At 46.7% G+C, this 17708-nt stretch overlaps 7 protein-coding genes across 7 annotated transcripts; 3 read left to right on the top strand and 4 right to left on the bottom strand.

Moving 5' to 3' along the window:
• Positions 1-121: 121 nt before the first annotated feature.
• On the bottom strand, positions 122-705 carry GLAREA_01874 (uncharacterized protein; the record flags this gene model as incomplete). Its single annotated transcript, XM_008089090.1, has 2 exons — positions 122-543; positions 648-705. 2 exons carry the CDS (start codon positions 703-705, stop codon positions 122-124), a joined length of 480 nt encoding a protein of 159 aa, XP_008087281.1.
• A 658-nt stretch (positions 706-1363) lies between these two features.
• Positions 1364-2490, top strand: GLAREA_01873 (uncharacterized protein; the record flags this gene model as incomplete). The annotated part of the gene is made up of 2 exons (XM_008089089.1): positions 1364-1880; positions 1928-2490. The coding sequence occupies 2 exons, from the start codon at positions 1364-1366 to the stop codon at positions 2488-2490; spliced, it is 1080 nt and encodes a 359-aa protein (XP_008087280.1).
• A 467-nt stretch (positions 2491-2957) lies between these two features.
• GLAREA_01872 (WD40 repeat-like protein) lies at positions 2958-6527 on the top strand (the record flags this gene model as incomplete). Its single annotated transcript, XM_008089088.1, has 3 exons — positions 2958-3052; positions 3104-6176; positions 6228-6527. The coding sequence occupies 3 exons, from the start codon at positions 2958-2960 to the stop codon at positions 6525-6527; spliced, it is 3468 nt and encodes a 1155-aa protein (XP_008087279.1).
• A 1084-nt stretch (positions 6528-7611) lies between these two features.
• On the bottom strand, positions 7612-8516 carry GLAREA_01871 (uncharacterized protein; the record flags this gene model as incomplete). Its single annotated transcript, XM_008089087.1, has 2 exons — positions 7612-8375; positions 8432-8516. The coding sequence occupies 2 exons, from the start codon at positions 8514-8516 to the stop codon at positions 7612-7614; spliced, it is 849 nt and encodes a 282-aa protein (XP_008087278.1).
• A 1703-nt stretch (positions 8517-10219) lies between these two features.
• GLAREA_01870 (P-loop containing nucleoside triphosphate hydrolase) lies at positions 10220-11825 on the top strand (the record flags this gene model as incomplete). The annotated part of the gene is made up of 5 exons (XM_008089086.1): positions 10220-10273; positions 10328-10435; positions 10484-11159; positions 11208-11471; positions 11521-11825. The coding sequence occupies 5 exons, from the start codon at positions 10220-10222 to the stop codon at positions 11823-11825; spliced, it is 1407 nt and encodes a 468-aa protein (XP_008087277.1).
• A 1274-nt stretch (positions 11826-13099) lies between these two features.
• On the bottom strand, positions 13100-14184 carry GLAREA_01869 (SAICAR synthase-like protein; the record flags this gene model as incomplete). Its single annotated transcript, XM_008089085.1, has 2 exons — positions 13100-14063; positions 14123-14184. 2 exons carry the CDS (start codon positions 14182-14184, stop codon positions 13100-13102), a joined length of 1026 nt encoding a protein of 341 aa, XP_008087276.1.
• A 1829-nt stretch (positions 14185-16013) lies between these two features.
• GLAREA_01868 (uncharacterized protein) lies at positions 16014-17347 on the bottom strand (the record flags this gene model as incomplete). The annotated part of the gene is made up of 3 exons (XM_008089084.1): positions 16014-16800; positions 16861-17227; positions 17278-17347. 3 exons carry the CDS (start codon positions 17345-17347, stop codon positions 16014-16016), a joined length of 1224 nt encoding a protein of 407 aa, XP_008087275.1.
• Positions 17348-17708: the final 361 nt, after the last annotated feature.

The following is a 17708-nucleotide window of genomic DNA, read 5'->3' as shown; positions in this document are numbered from 1 at the left end:
CAAACGCCATGCCGCACGTCCCGTTTCAATTCTGAACAATGCTGTTTCGACAATCCCGTTCATGAATCCAATCCCATCCAGCCCAGAACTTAGCAGGTTAACGCTAGACTCAGCTATCCTTCTAATCCTTCGACTGAATCTTGTTATCCATCTTCACGGCCTCTGCATACGTTGGTGGTACCCCGCCACTACTTCCACCCTCACCATTCCCCCAAGTCCCATCCTCATTCTGATACACTTGCGGCGCGGCGGGCGCTACATTCGCAGGCGCAGACACGGTTCCATAGCTTTGTGGACCAACTCTTCCACCCTGGCCTGCTCCGTTCGATGGTTTTGGCACTCGCATGCGCTGTCCGTCAGGTTGTACGACTATGTAGGTAACTCGTCCTGCCTCCGCGTCTTGCGACAGGCTTTCGTACTCGTTCTGCTCGGGGTATTTGGCAATTATGTACCAGGCGTGTAGGAGTCCGGGAATAAAGCCGAGCATGCAGAGACAGAGATTTATGAGGGAGTCAGCGGAGCAGATTCCGGTCTTGACCCATACTGGTATATGTTAGCGATGTGCTGGGAAGAGAGATGAAAGATCTCGAGATCGGTGGCGGGCGATTGCGACGCAACGAAGCTGAAAGACTGCGGGAATAGCTTACCTGCTAGTGGTGGGAAGAAGATGGCGATGAAGCCTAGGAAAGCATCTGAAGAGCACATTTTGACAAACTCTGTTTGATCACTGGAGGTTTTGCGGGTTTGTAGGATAAAAGGTGGTGTTAAGGTTGCGAGGTTGAAGAGGGTGAGCTGATAATATGCTGCCTTGTGCGCAATGACGAATGACGGGGCTGAGCCGAACCCTGGATTGAAAGATTTGCCGCTAGCCCCCGCTTGCTTTGAAGAGCCGAGACATTGAATCACGTTGCCTTCCAAATTTGGCAGTCTTACTCATATAAGAAATGGATAAGGATTGAATAATTAAGCAAAATGAATATAAGCCCTAGAAGAGAAAGATCTTATATTGTGGAATCTACTAACAAGTAGGAGTACATCAATAGAAACCTAGTAAGGTAAGGGCAGGGCTCTATGAAGTTTGAGGTAGGTGTTTTGAATGAAAATTTGGAGTAATGTTAATGTTTTCTAGCAAACATTTAATGACTATTTTCATTTCAAACCCCCCTAAGCATCTCGCTGTTGATGTTAGAGAAGCTTTCTCAGTATGGACGGAGTATGTAATGTGATAGACTAGGCCTGGCCTGGGCATTGACTTATCGATAAGGTCCCTCGACTCGGCCACCCAGCTCCGCTAGCTTATAACCCCTCGAAACTTTTTGACTCGAAAACTAGACAACTGCATTACAACTGACAACATTATAAGATGGCGGAAGATAATCTTGAAGATCCGGATCCAATCCTGAAATCCTACGATATCTATATCAAACCTGGTATGCACCAAGAGCGCGAGATCTATGTCCTCCAATTCCCGAATCGCAGCCATAGGCTACCCTACCTTGCGCGACTCGACTCACAACCTCAGAAACTTAGAACCAAACCCAATTCTGGCATGGTGGAAATTGATGTGCCTGTGGATACATGGAACTTTTACGACCGGCTGAAGGGCATTCAATGGGGAGAAGCGTTGAAAGAAAGCAATGCTACGAAGGGGAAAGGAAGCCATGGTCTACCTGGAGGTTTTGGTATTGGAGGGGTACAGGCGAGAGGAAAAGGTCGAGGGAAGTCTGATGAGGAAGAAAACTTGGGTCACCTGAATACCTTAAGTGATTTTGCTGGGGCTCTTGAGCGGGATCAGGTTCTAAAGAAACAGACTTTGGGGGGCCAGGTGGTTACGAAGAACGAGAGCAATCCTACCTATATGATCGGGACCTTTCGAAAGAGTAAGGGAACTACTATTATTCGTGTGATAAATTGCTAACTGCTTCAGATCAATTGCATCTCACACCTGTAGACCGGATAGCTCAAATGCGACCTCAATTCCACCACATAGACGCGTTGTCTGAACACAAAAGAATGAACGCCGTTCGTGAGACGCCTGCGCAAACTTCGGCCGCTCGAGCTATCCATATGTCAGTTAAATCAGGTGTTGATGGCGAGGAAGATAGCAACGACACAATGGCGCGACGAATTGCGGCTACTCAAGCAGAAAATTGGAAGCATCATCGCTATGTTGACGAAGACACTGATGAAGCATGGGCGATATACCAAGAGAACTTCTTTGTTGGTGGTGATGTGGGTGTTCACCTCGAAGCAAATGATGAGATGTTACAAAAGCTTCCGAAGCTGGCGACGAGTCTTGACGATACCGAATATCTGGATACAATCAGCGCCCCAGGCGATGAAGCGAAGCTGTCAAGAAGTAAAGAGAATAAAAAGGGTAAAGGGAAAGGGAAAGAGACGGCAATGGATGACGATAGCAGCGAGGAATCAGATATAGAGCCAGCAGTCGATAAAGGTAAAGGAAAGGATATTTCAATGTCAGGGACATAATGGTTCAAAAAGAACGGCCTTATGCTGTACTACTCGCATTTTCTGGCGCACAAAATATACCCTGGGTCATTAAATAGATCATGAAAATATCTTATATTTGGCTTTGAATTTTCTTATTGAGGCGTCGTGATACCCTTCGTGCCGCCTAGTATCACCATTGTGTGCATCTTTCCTTTTGCCCACAGGACGTCGAACCTGGAATGCAGCATACTAATACATCGATATTCTTATATTCTGAAATATAGCCATATCCCAAGATACTATTCCAGCAGGCTTAATCAACATTTTCTTGTTGTTTGCAAGTGTAAACGGAGATAACAATATATTGGCTACTAAATCCGAATTACCCCCCGATAAGCGATAGCAGCCGTCATCAAGGGAAGCTATGGAGCTTCAGTTCGACAGCTCACTCAGCAAATAATATACTCGACGGCTGCGCTCAAGCAGCCAATGAGTTTTGGTACAAAATGGCATATCTTGCTCCGATCCATCGGCCTAGCAGTGTACGGCATGCCATAAAATTAAATCTGCTGGATCCAGAGAAGGAATGTCTTGTTGTTGCGTATGTTGACCTTTGTAAGACTTTCGGAACAAGTTACTAACTCAATACCAGAAAGGCGAATCGAGTTGAAATATGGGAGCCTACGACAGAGGGGCTGGTGATGCGCTATTCGAAAGCAATTCATGGCTCCGTTTCGATGTTTGCAAAGTTGCGCCCCTCCAATGCCATTACGGATCACCTTTTAATAGGCACGATACGGTTTCGATATTTTACAGTGGCGTGGAACCCAGAAACTCAGCAGCTCGATACCATGCAGTCATTTGAGGACCTTACAGAGAAGTATATCGAAGAGTCCAATACGCAGGATCGATGTCTCGTAGATCCGACGGGGAACTTCTTCATGATGGAACTGTACCAGGGAATCTTGAGCTTGGGGAAAATCAAACTCAAATTTAGGAAGGGATGGGGAAACGATGACTATTTAGAAAAACCGGAACAGGTACGGATCACAGAGTTGAAGGTTCGAGCGTCAGCCTTTTTATATACCGATTCCAAACAACCGAAGATAGCGTTGCTTTATGAGGAGGCGAAGGGAAAGATGCGATTGTCCACGTATAGGATCGTCGATGAGAAGATGCAATTTTCAGCTTTTGATCCAGCCAGGGACCGGGAAAACGATATTGGCGACCTCGATATGGATGCGAATATGCTAATTCCCGTATCAAAAGGGCAGAGTGAAGAGCGACGGCATGTCTCCAGGAATGCAAGTCAAAATAGAGCACAATTGGGAGGAGTTATTGTGGTAGGGGAGACAATGATATTATACTTGGATGATGAGAGTAAAGCTTCGCTGGCAGTGGGTTTGACAGAAGCTGCTGCGTTTGTCGCGTGGGAACGATATGATGACTTGAATTTTCTGCTGGCAGATGACTATGGCAAGCTTCATCTACTGACAATAATTGCGGAGGGCTCGCTAGTAGTTGATATTAAGGTTCGAAAACTTCCGGGTACGACAAGCAGAGCCACGAAATTGGTGTACATGGGAGAAGGAGTCCTTTTCGTTGCCTCACATAGTGGCGACTCGCAGGTCATTGCTCTTAATTTAGAGGAAGGCAGCCAGTCGATCACTGTTCTACAAACCATGCCGAACGTTGCTCCAGTACTAGACTTTGCTGTTATGGATATGGGAAATCGCGAAGGAGAGGTTCAATCAAATGAATTTTACTCCGGTCAAGCACGGCTAGTCACTTGCAGCGGAGCTTTTGAAGATGGCAGTCTACGAAGTGTACGTAGCGGAGTGGGTTTGGAGGATGTCGGAGTTCTTGCAGACATGGAAGATATACGAGATGTTTTCTCACTACGCTCCAGTCCGACAGCCGAAGTTGATGATATCCTGGTTGTTTCTTTCCCGACAGAAGCTCGAGTCTTCACATTTGATATTGAGGGGCAAATCGAGGAAGTGGAAGAGTTCAGAGGTCTGTCCTTGGATCAACCACTTCTGCTAGTGATGAACCTCCCGAATGGGTCGCTTTTACAAGTCACCCCCTCATCAGTCACAATCCTTGGACAAGGGCCCTCGTTTGTCACATCTCAATGGACACCTCCGGCTGAGCAAGTGATAACGGCCGCTTCAGCAAACTCTGGTCATGTTTTACTGTCCTCAGATGGCACCACATTAGTGTCCTTGGACATAGAGAACGGCCTTCAATGTGTAGCGTCACAGCCATTGAGTAATTCAGAACAAGTTGCTTGCATCAGTGTCTCCTCTGAGATTCCTAATGTTGGCGTTGTAGGATTCTGGAAATCAGGCTCTCTATCTATATTGAGACTGACAGACTTGCAAATTATTCAGTCCGAGGACTTGCGGCGGATGAACAATGCCTCCATTCCGCGGGATATATGTTTGACCCAAATACTGCCGAGAGATCAATACGGACCTACATTATTCGTCGCTATGGAAGACGGTATCGTCCTGACGTTCAATGTCGACAGTAGTGATTGCAAACTTTCCGGAAGAAAAGCAATTGTACTTGGAACCCAGCAGGCACGACTTCAGACGATTCCACGAGAAGACGGTCTATTTAATGTTTTTGCGACATGCGAACACCCTAGTTTAATATATGGCTCAGAAGGAAGCGTGGTTTACTCGGCGGTAACAGCTGAGGATGCTGTCTGCGTGTGTTCATTTAACGGAGAAGCATATCCTGGATGCATTGTTGTTGCTACACCTGAGACTCTGAAGATCTCTTTAATAGACACAGAAAGACGGACTCACGTCCAAACACTACCAATTGGAAAGACAGTAAGAAGGATTGCGTATTCTACGAACGAAGCAGCGTTCGCGATTGGATGTATACACCGAGAGTTAGTGGATGGAGAAGAAAGGATTACTAGTAGTTTGGAACTGGTCGAGGAGGTTCTCCTTGGTAACATTGGCAAGCCTTTTGTCTTCGATGGAGACCTCGGACCAGAGCTTGTCGAATGCGTAGTTCGTGCGGAACTACCAATTGCTCATGGAGACGGCACAACCGCAGAGAGATTTATCGTAGGTACAAGCTATTTGGACAGCGAGGTGGCTACGACCAGTGATCAGCCCAACGCCAGGGGAAGGATATTGGTTTTCGCAGTGGACACCAGCAAGAATCTGTTCATGGTTCATAGTCGTGTATTAAGAGGCGCTTGTAGGAGAGTAGCCGTATTTGATGATGGAAAGATCGTGGCAGCCCTTGTCAAAACCGTAGTGGTTATGAAATACCTCGAAACCACCGCCGTGTCGGCAGAGCTCACAAGCTTAGCAACCTACCGCACTTCAACATGTCCTATTGACATAGACATAAGCGGCAACATTATTGCTGTTGCAGATATGATGAAATCTGTTTCGCTGATCGAATACGTTCCAGGAAAAGAAGGATTAGACGATCAACTGACCGAAATCGCCCGTCACCATGAAGCTTTCTGGTCGACAGCTGTGTTGCACCTAGAAGAGAACAGGTACTTAGAAACAGACATGGATGGCAATATCATCATCCTTGCTCGAAATCCAGAAGGAGTAACACTCGAGGACCGCAAGAGACTCGTTGTAACAAGTGAGATAAATCTTGGAGAAATGGTCAACAAAATCCAGAAAATCAACGTAGAACCTTCACCAAACGCATTGGTCGTCCCCAAGGCGTTTTTGGCAACCGTACGTCCCCTTCACTTGCTTAATTTATGCACTTGGCTAATATCTTCACAGACTGAAGGTTCCATCTACCTGTTCTCACTCATCCCACCTTCACACATCACGCTCCTCACCAACTTACAAACCAACATCGCAGCTCATATCCAGACGCTCGGAGATATCGATCATGCTTCTTACCGCGCGTTCAAGAATCAGGAAAGAGAGACTGCTGAGCCCTTCAGGTTCGTGGATGGGGAGCTCGTGATGAGGTTCCTGGATGTGGGAGAGCTGGTTCAGGAGGAGATTTGTCAGGGATTGGGGGTGGGTAGTGAGGAGGTTCGGGGGGTGGTGGAGGAGTTGAGGAGGTTGTGTTAGGGGTGTAATTTGTGAGGTGTGGAGGTGTTGTTCTGGGGTTGGGAGATGCGAATAGTGAAAATTTATGGTTGTGTCAGTTACAAGGGGGATGGTAGGCTGGAGGGTAAGGAGTAAAATAATTTAAGGCATGACGTTTATGGTAGGGCTAGCATCAGATAGGCGTCGAATGTCTCGAATGTTATCAAGTGTTCTGTCGCATTGATGCTTATTGTAAGAATAGCTAAACTTTCATACGGATCGAAGCGCAGCTATGTCTCAATATTTCACATTGGATGTCAAGATCTCTAAACATGAAATCGACTCATCTGTAAACCATGATTTACACCCGCCTCAGCACCATTTGAACATAACCAAACATACATCTTAACTTGTGAAAGCAACACCCTCTAAACACCTACGAACCTAGACATCTACAACTACCCTATTACCCTTGAGTAATTATCCAGAATATGTAACCACTATAACTAAATGTATAAACTATCCCCCAAAACAATCCCTCACCCAAACAAATACCCATACGCCCTCGGAACTACAGGCGGTCTAAAGTGGTCCCCACCTCGTCCTCACAGTAGCATCCGAAGCCCTATAAACCCCCTTATCCCCAACCTTCGTCCCCCTCCAAACAAAATACTGATAATCAACAACCATCACAATCGACAACGTAAGCTCCCCCTCCTCATCAACCCCAAAAATGAGCTCCGTCTCATACTCATCCGTGCTGCGAATCCCGCGTCTAGGTAGGTAATAAGACTCTTTCGTGCCTCGCCATCGTATACGGCATTTCTGGAATCCGTCAGGGGAGGGACCAGGCCAGCCGCCGGATGCGAGGGTCAACGTAGGGATCGTGGTCGTCGGGGGAGATTTTCATGGCGCCCCAGAGTCTGGTTTTGCTTCGATGAGCTTGCGAGGCTCGGTGGAAGGTCGTGGTGTTACTGCTTTTTTGGGCACTTTCTTCGAACTAGTCGGGGCGGCACTGACGGGTCGACCTAAAATGTACTTTGGTATAGAAATACTCAATAGCTCAATGTCTCTTTGGCTCTCTGGCTCAGGCGAAGTATCATAGTAGCTTGGATACCATTCCTCCTTAGAAGTATCTTCCCACTTTCTCTGTAACGTCGTCAGCCGTCTCCGTGGTAAGATTGGCCACTTTGGTGCCGTGAAATATCAAAGGGTTATCATTGTAGATAATGCCGAATTCGACATCGATGCCAGTAAAGTCGCACGTCGAATTAGCTGGCCTGTGTTCAAATACGAATTCGTAATTCCTGTCACCTTCACCCCCAACTGGTGTACCCAGACGCAATCCTCCATCAGCAGCTCTCCACCTACAAATCCAGGATTTATTCCTAGGAGCCGGTAGCTCTCCAGGCTCTAAGTCATACATCTCTTCGAACTGTTTAAAATTGCTGCGTCTCATAGGGCCTGGCGCCAGCCTCATAAGACGCTTTTTGAGCGATTCAAAAGAGAAGTTTGCGTATAACTGCCTCGGAGAACTGTGGGAATAGTAAAACATGCTGAATTCAAAGTCGGATGTGTCGAGATTGGAACCCTCAAGCTTATTAGTTATCTTGTAATGACCTTGAACTTCCCAAGTGTCTAGGATTATTGCCGAAGAATTGGTTGCTTGTGCGGTCGATGAGACGTCCCCAATCAGACCATGATGTGAGCTTGATCTTTCATTTTTGTGTCTCGTCTCCTTCAAAACTGCTGTAGGTTTGGCTCTGGCTATTGGTCCATATTCGGCCGCGAATGCTTTCCATTTCTTTGAACGTGGGTTCTCATACACATTGGCCTTATCATCTGATGTGAAAGCAATCCGCTTGAACTGAGGTTCCTCATCTTCATTTTCTTTATTCTCAAAAATGTCGGCTCCTCGCTTCGATGGGCTCTCTTTGAGGCCTCACTTGTTGATGCAGAAAGCTTAGAATGGGAAGTAGTTGGTGGAGAAGGCGACTTGTAAGATGCCCCTGATCGAGTTTCTCGTGCCATTGTGTCGTAATGTCTTTGAAATTCTTGCGACTGTTTATTGGTTTTGGATTAAGTGACGCGTGAGCATGTGCAGTCGCGTAAATAAGCTCATCCAGTATGACGTTAACAAGGTGGGGTTAGCCTTAAACAGGCGTCGTAAAAGTCGAAGTTTATATATTTGCAAAGCTTACTAGCAGCTATATGTAAGCTGATTACTTGGTCGTATAGAAGTATAGCTTTTCTAAATAGATATTGTATTAGACGTTAAAACTTTACTTAAGGTATATTTGTAATGTATAACACAGAGAGATTTATATAACGGCCTAAAATATATATCTTTTTAGCTTATAAAGTCAACGTTCACTAACCACCTCTTACCATAGTATTATAATCATCGTGTTAGTCTTGATCCTTACATACTTGTCCAGAATATATAAACACTATATGGAATCCCCACAAATCTTCAAAAATCACCTCAATGTATACAAATACGCATACTCAGCAGGCACTATAATCCTTTCGCAGGCTGACGAGATAACATAGTACGTAGGGTCCCACCTTAGATCAAATAGGTCTTCCCATTTTTGCCGTAACGTCCACGGCGCATCGGCTGCTTCGTTAGTGAAATTAGATTCTTTCGAACCTCGGAACAGAAAGGTATTGTCATTATACTTTATAGAAATTTCGATGTCTATGGCGGTAAAATCGTGCGTCGAGAAATCCGGGTTACGCTGGAAGCTAAAGTCGAAGTTCAAGTCACGCTCGCCCCCTACTTTCTTGTTCAAACGCATACCACCGTCCCTGGCCCTCCATCTCATTCTCCAAGTCCTATTCTCAGGACCGGGCTGTATGTCAGAACGTAGCGTGCAGTCCTCTTCAAAGAGTTTCACATTGCAGCTTCTCCTGCCCGCAGGTAGTTCTATCTTCGTGGGCGCAAATCGCATGATGCCATCCTTCAAAGAGTCAAAGGAGAAAGTGGCATAGAATTGCGCGTGGAGCTTTGAGCATAATAGAATATGCTCATAGAATAATTAGAGACGTCGAGGGCTTGGATGGGCCACACATCCCGTAATCTTGTAATGGCCCTCAACATCCCAAGTTTGCGCAGTCTCCGCTGTAGGAGCCAGCTTATCAATGGCTGTTGAATTCAGACCAAGAGGGATACGGCCAGTTTTATCTTCGACGCCGGGCACGACAGACCTTCTTGAGATTGAAACTGGACGTTTGACGGGCCTTGCTACCGGCTTCTTCGCTGCTACATTTTTCGGGTTTGCAGCAATTGGTCTGCCTTGTAGTATATTGATCCTGTCCTCTAGCGCAGAAGCAATTCGTTTGAATTGTGCCACAGCATTTTCGTTTTCTTTGTTCTCAGAGCTGTCGAATGGTCGCTTTGACGGAATGGACGGAATCGTTGAAGCGGTCTTTGAGGCCTCGCTCGCGGGTTGCGGAAGCGCGGGAATCGGAATCGGAGGATAAGATGATATATGTCTTTCCTGACCTGGTCTCTCGAGGCATCTTCAACGTTACCGCCAGGGCCGTAAAGAGATCTTCGATATTGCGGGTGGTTTGTTGACTTGAAATTCAGGTGACGCGTGCGGTCGCGTAAATAAGCTCATAAGGCTGAAGCACCCTTGTTAGCTAGCCTACCTGCCCCACTGAATTTAATCCGTCCTCCATCAACCTGCAAGCTCCGAGCTGCAACCCCTCCAGAGAGCTTCAGCATAATGTCAATACCAGGATTATCTAGTATTCCTGGCCTTGGGCAAGCTCCCGCCACTGTATGGGAATCCTTAACTGCAATTTTGATAAATACTAAAGCTAATTTCGACCAGGCTACCTTTGCGCCAACCTTTGTGACTTCAGCAACTGTTGTCCACGAGTTACAAGCTAACTCGGAATGGCGCTTCGAAGTTGCCTTTGGGACTAGCATTGAGGTCAAGGTATTTTCACGCTGAGTCACTTTGTAAACGCATCTAACAAACCCTCAGCTCCTCTCAGGAACCGCTGAAATCTTTGGCACAGAACTCGCCGAGAAGCACACATACACATTCCGCGGAACGAAAGCTGCCATTTTCACATGGCATGGCTGTCGAATCGAAGTCTCGGGGCCGTGCGAAGAGTATGTAGCGGAAGACACACCTATGATTCCATATGTGAACACACACTTCGCTTTAGAAAGGCTGAGAGACGAAGCCAAGGAAAAGGGAGCGGAGGGACCAAAGGTTCTTGTTGTGGGACCAAACAATGCGGGGAAAACAAGCTTGATTAAGATGCTAGCGGCTTATGCTATCAAAATGGGGAGACAGCCTATGGTTATCAACACGGACTCAAGAGAAGGGATGTTGTCGGTACCAGGGAGTTTGACGGCAACGCCATTTTCCTCCATCATCGATGTAGAGCAGGGATGGGGGAGCAGTCCAACGAGTGGGCCCAGCCCAGTGCCAGTAAAGTTACCATTATGTTACTACTATGGGTTACCTAGTCCCGAAGATAATACAAGCATGTTCAAGCAAGTCTTGACTCGGTTGGCGTTAGCAGCAGCAAGTAGACTTACGGCTGACCCAGCAGTAAAAGAGACAGGCATGATTATCGATACTCCAGGTGCCATGGCCCAAGGCAAGGAAGGTTATGATTTGATTTCACATATAGTTAGAGAATTCTCAGGTGAGTCCCACCCGCTGAGTAAGTTTTATAACTGACATGTCGTACTAGTAAACGTAATCATCATCATCGGCTCAGAACGTCTCTACAGTGAAATGAACCGTCGCTTCGCTTCAGGAACCACCAATACCCTCCCTATAACCGTAGTAAAACTAGACAAATCAGGCGGTTGCGTCGACAGAGATGAGACTTACCTCCGCCATTGTCAAGAAGCAGCGATCAAAGAATACTTCTTTGGCGACCCCAGAAGAACTTTAAGTCCACACACCCAAAATGTATCTTTCGACGAAGCAACCATCTACCGCATCCGCGAACGTAAGCTCTCCCTCCCTTTCCCCCCTTTCATACTAATGCCCCAACCCAGCAAACAAAACCGACACCTCCTTCCTCCCCGGCGGCGAAGCAGACGCCATCTTCAGCACCTCCCAGATCTACGATAAATCCGACCCTTCGCCAGAAATGCTGCATTGCGTCTTTGCCATTATGCACGCCACGCTACGAGACTCCCAGGAGACGATTCGAGACGCCAGCGTGATGGGTTTCGTGTATGTGGCAGGCGTGGACGAGAAGAAACGCGTGATTAAGGTTTTGGCGCCGCTTAATACGAGGATTTCGGATCGGCCGATGGTGTGGGGGAGTTGGCCGGAGATGAGTGGGAGTTTGATTTAGAGGGATGGGCAGGGGAGGTTTGATCTAGTGGGACGATATGAGGGGTGGGGATGCTCAGATGATGATAGGTATTGGGCAGGTGTGTTGTTTGGTGAGGTGCCTGGTTGCAATATTATGGGATAAATGTAAGATTAGTTGAAAAGCGAATTTATGATTCATTATCACTACCTCATATGATTTATCAGGTAATTCCTGCGTATCACTAAATGGTCTTCTTAACGCCAATGGAGCTATAACATTGAAACGTGCTCAATCTGAACTTGTAGATAATTTCCACAGGTGTATGATCGATGACCTCAACGCTAGACAGGATGAAAACACAGAAAGTTCGAAATTAAAAAAGAAGTAACGAAAAGCCGACCCATAGGATGGAGTCGCCCATAAATTTCCCCCTGCGGCTAGAACTTCTTCTTCATGCTCTTCCAACGAGGCTAAAATTTAAACCTATTTAAAATTTTGGAGCACTATAGTAGTCATGTCAAATTACGTGCTTGTTTTGCATTCATTCCATCAGGTTGATGATTTCGTGATATAGCAGATGGGTTACTAGTCCTTTGACGCTAGTGCAACGTCTACTTGTTTTCTTATTCCAATTTATCTGGTAGATTCACAGGGGTAAAGATCACTCTAGTTACGTTTTTTCGGAATTCTTTTGTCGATGGAGTAGGAGAAACGCGGTCCTTATTTCGTGAAGTACTGGTGTAGGTAGGAGATATATGTTATAACATCATGACTGTGACTTGGTTGTGTTAGGTCTGATTGTATGTTGTGAAAAGAAAGCTTCATGCGTGTTTTATAGTGTGGTATTCATCTTGATAGATGTTTAGCTGTATTATGTTACTGCTATGTGTACCGAGTGTGGAAGTATGGCTCTAGGTAGAGTTTCAACCACGAGGGTCAAACTCTTAGATACCAGTTATAATCACACTTTAAACAAAGCCACGGTAGACCTTGTCTCATATATATCTTTGCAATCACTATTCTCATGATCCCGCAACCCCATAGAAACCAAACATACAAATCCTCAAAGCAGCATGTCAAGACGGTTCTCCCCAGTAAACAGCCACACGACTCTTGTATGTAATCTTCTCTTTTTATCTCTCTACTTATTTATGGGTATCTAACAAAACACGGCAAGCAAACTATATAGTTTTCCATCGCCATGCCTAACATCAAGGACTTGATCCTCGTAACTCCATACCCCCCATCATACCACTATTTAGCGTCATAATCGGCTAAAGCCTGGGTTTTCATAGTCTCATATAAGGAGTTGGTTACTCCGCCGCCAACTCCCTCAAGATCTTAACCACGCTCCTGACGCCCGTGAGCGAATTCTCATCAGGACCCATCCCAGGCGTCCACTCCGCATGTGCGAAATCAATAACATTTACAGCGTAAATTTTAGGACCTGCCGGTTCCAGCTCATCGCCGTCTTCAGAGGAGCCAGAGGTGCTTTCATCACCATTGGCTAACGTAGGGGGTGATCGGCTAGCTTCTTCCATGGCCGATCGCAGGGCCGCCCCGTCGCCCTCGAATACAAAGAGGAGACTCGAGGAGAACATGCGACTTTCTTGGTTTTCGAGAACGTCCTGAATTCTCATTACGTCTGTGAGAAGGGCTTGCGCGACTAGTCTCCCGAGTTCCTTGTCGATACCTGCCGACTCTGCGAATATAAAATTTCGAAACGCTTCTTTGACGTTGTGATTTCCTATGAATACCTTGCCATAATCTTTATCAAAGATTTTGTAACCATCCTCGTCGACGTCTTGTCCAGAAGCGCCGTGGCCCTGCCATACTCTCATACCTGCCACCCTAAACCCAAACGTTTTGTGTGTGGTCTCTTCTGTAATTTTGTCAAACCGAGTCTTCTTGTCTGGATGCGCATCATCCGCCCACAACCGTATCCCCAATTTCGTGTCCATAATGTTGGGTTTCACAAAACCATGTGCGGCATTTTCTAACACGAGTGCCTGGGAAGTGGCAATTTTCTTCGTCTGCTTGTTGTTCTTGGGCGGGACTACAACTTCGGGAATTGTATGCTTCGCAATCAGGGCTGCGCTTGCGTCCTCGAAAGAAGTTACTTCTTGATCCGCGTCCAGAGTGAGTGTCCCCAGATACGTCGGCATGTACTCTGCGAATTGGGGATGCGACGCAACAGAAGCTTCGTAAAATGCTATTTCCGCCGCCGTACAAGGCTTGATGAAGAGCTCCCCATTGACATCACATAAAGTGCCATCACTAAACCCACGTCAGTCGCTGCCCAACCCCCAAGCGGGTATCCTGCGCGCATAACTTACTGGCCTGCAACGGCATGTTGGTACTGGATGAGATCCGCATGAAGAGGTAACGGTTTGGCCATGGTAACTTCGAATCAGAGAAGTCGGCTTCAAAATCGCAACTGCTATGACTCTATCATGGTGGGGAGGAAGAGGAGGGAGAGGGAGGAAGGCGACCGTGTGCGCGCGGACTCGTGCTTTTTGTGCGAGGAGATTTGACGCAAAAGAAAGTGTTGTTCTCTCGTGAGAGAAGGCTGAGCAGCGGAACGTCGAAGTTATTGGCAAGCAGAGACAGGGTGTCTCGTGGATCCTGTACTTTTATATGCAGTCGCATGCAGGTTGGCGCATGCGCAGTTGGTCGGTGCCGTTGGGCAGTTCGGAATGTTGGATACGGGGATGAGAGGGAGAAATGTGTTATAGCAAGGATGGCCAACTTGTATAGAGGTGGAGTATTGGAGGGAGGAAGATGTTGAAGTTGGGAGAATAAATCTGGATTGGACTGGGCCCGGAAAACGGCAATGGCGCACCCATTCACAGCAAGCGAGGGGTAATTTTAGGGGGCCGTTACTCGTTAGCGGTCTTAGCATCCAGGTCCACCACGCTACAACTAACAAGTTTCTGGCTCTTGTTTGTTAGTGCAGGAACATGACAACGACTGGTTCAGCTAGGAAGCGGTGAACAGTGGCACTTTGCAGGTAGCAATCAACCTCAGTCCATACAACAACTATTCGTCCTGCACTGCGCAACCCGAGATACCTCTCCGTGGCAAAGCATAGCCCACCTACCGACGGCAAATGGTTACCTAGCATTGGAAGCTTTATTCCGAAGCTCTGGAAGGGCTGAACCCATGTCATCTAACCTTCCCTTAAAGGACTTTGCAGTAGACGAGGCGAGACCGAGTATGTATTCGAGCGTTCCTATCATTTCCACCGCATGTCGTATAGCTCAGCTGAGAGTTTCGGCGCCGTATAAGAGGAGCTGATATAGCAGTAAGGTCTATAGTGTCTACACCCATGTTGAAGAGACATTTTCATCACTTAGCGCGGTAGATATTAGACAGCATGTTGAATGGGGGCTTGGGCAGCGAGAGGGACTGACTAAACGAAGAGCTGACCTGTCTAGGAACATCATTCGAACAGATTGTCTCGGCGTAAAGGCACTCCGAATTCTTGTCAGCAGGTTTGTTCACTTGATGAAGAGACTCGAATATAAATATTCTGTCATTTTCATTAGAGAATACCCCCTATTGCGGCAATGAGCTTGCTCTTGCAACGTTCCAAGCGTGGTGTGTTTGCTATTGACAGCTGATGCTCCTGTCTCACACGTACCATACTGCAAGCTTCCTCCTACCACGGAATGACAGCATTTGGATTGTGAAGTACGGAGGGTGAACTCTTTTGATTGTTCAGAATTGTTGGGATCTCATGATGAGTCGATCGCATTCAACAACTGTTCTTCTGTATGACATTGGTCAGCCTTTATTTGTGCAACATAAACAAAAGTTGGATTGGAAAAAGGTTGGAGAACTCTTTCTGTCACAGTGGTCCTCTCATTCCAGTCCAGCAGCAACCGAATCGTGTTTTGACTACCTAAGATATGTTGGAAAAGATCAGATGAGCTTAAGAAACACTTCTCAGCTTTGTCTCTGTCCAGAGTCTGGTCGGGCGGACGCAGTCATTTCATTTAGCGCTGTAGTAGCATCTATAGACACGAGCTCGGCCTAGTCCATGAAAAATCAAGCAAAATAACTAAACGCTTTTTATTTTACAACTCCACCCGGGGAAGTAAATACGGTTATACTCCAAGCTAGTCAACGCTTGCTTCCTTGAACCGGCAACCATAATCAAGCCCTTCAAAGACCAAGTAAACTTTTCGCAACCGCTTTTCCCTCCAATCAAACCCAATAGCACGACTATTCAACAGCCATCTCACTCTGCATCATCCGCTCCTCCGCATCGGGATCATCCTCAGTAGGACCAGGCCTAGTATTCAAAACCGGCTCCTTCCAATCCACCATCTTCTCATTCTCCAAACAAGTATAGAAAGAGCAGAAGAACCCAGCGTGGTCAAAGAACTTGAAGCCGTTATCAATCTCTCGAACTATCATTTCCACTTTCATTCCCACCTGGATAAGCTCGATTATGTCGGCGTCGACATAAAAGGTTTCTTCCTGGGTAGATAATGGAGTCTTGTTTGGCGCCTCGTACACGTCACTTTGTGGCCCTTCCCACGGTTTGCACTTGAAAAATCCTAACATTCCGTCTTCCTCTTTGGGGAGTTCAATCGCTGTAACCTCATAGTCCCTGGTGCTGCTGATAACCACGATGTCTGCTTTCTTCCAAACATAGCCTAGGGCGTCAAGAGCTTGAACTCCTTTTTTGAGGACCTCCTCCGCTTTCTCTACCGTCATCCCGATCGCATGTTCTTGCCAGGGTTGATCAGCTTGGTTTATGCCGAAATAAACACCACCGAAGAGTGTAGAAAGAGCGATGTTGAAGTTTCCAGGTAGTTTTTTCCCAAGTCGTCTGATGGCGTTCAGCTCCTCTTCAGCTTGTCCACAGATCCTACGCGCAGCCATGACATCCTCGACGTATTCGGGGCAAACCTCATGTTGGAGGACGTAATTGAGAAAGTTTTTGATGACGGCGCAGTACAACTTGATGAGCTGCTCGCTTTCCATCTCCAACTGAGTAGGGATTCTATAGGAACTTCAAATGTCAGTCTTACATTTTTATCGTGGATGGAAAGGTGAAACCTACAAGAACCCTTTCGCAACACCCTCCCAATCGACAATCCACTTATCACTTTCAGCCGGATCATAATACTTCTTGTTTCCAGGTCGGACGAAATCAGTAGCTTGGATGGCAGCAATCTCATCAGCAGTAGTCGTCGCCAGCGTCTCATCATCTAACGCGCCTCCAGTAAAGGCCTTGTTGGTCGATTCGATGCCGCCGAGAATGAGGTACTTGTTGAAGCAATTGGCCTTGATTTCGTCGAGCTTACGACGTGCACGGTAGCGTTGGATACAGGTTTGGATCCGATCTGGAAAGGGACGGGTTGGAGAATACAGATCGTGGCGCTCTTCGATGGCTTCTTCTGGGGTAATTGGCGGGTCTGCGTAGAACTCTGTTCGTTGCGTCAGCTTCAATAAACAAAATTTCGAATGCAGATCTTACCTTCGAAGCCATTTGGCTTGACCTTTGGGGCTTTTGGGGTTTTGTTCGATTTCTTGCTTTTCTTGCCCATGTTGATGATGTGTCGTTATTATCTGTGTGATGTAGTTGGCCTCGAAAGGTGTTTTGACGTTGGGGAATCTGGGGGTGAGTAGGGAACTTGGCGAAGGACAAGAAAGTATACGTGGTGGAGAAGTGATGGAAGCAAGAGGAGCAAGTGGAATATTACTTGACTTTGAAGGTGACCCTTCGGAACCTCAATTTAAAGAACTTGTTGGAGTGAATCTCGATCCAAAGTCAGTGAAAGCAGTAGTGAAGGAAGGATGCACTAATCGAAAGGTCGAAAAGCAGATTCTAACAAACAATGACAGCAAACAGCTTCCGCACAAATAGAGAGAAATCGTGTTGTGACCGTCAGCAGAACTCGAAAGGCA

This window comes from Glarea lozoyensis (genome assembly GCF_000409485.1).
Source record: "Glarea lozoyensis ATCC 20868 chromosome Unknown GLAREA7, whole genome shotgun sequence".
NCBI classification, from domain to species: domain Eukaryota; kingdom Fungi; phylum Ascomycota; class Leotiomycetes; order Helotiales; family Helotiaceae; genus Glarea; species Glarea lozoyensis.
This window is presented reverse-complemented; position numbering and strand designations above follow the sequence as displayed.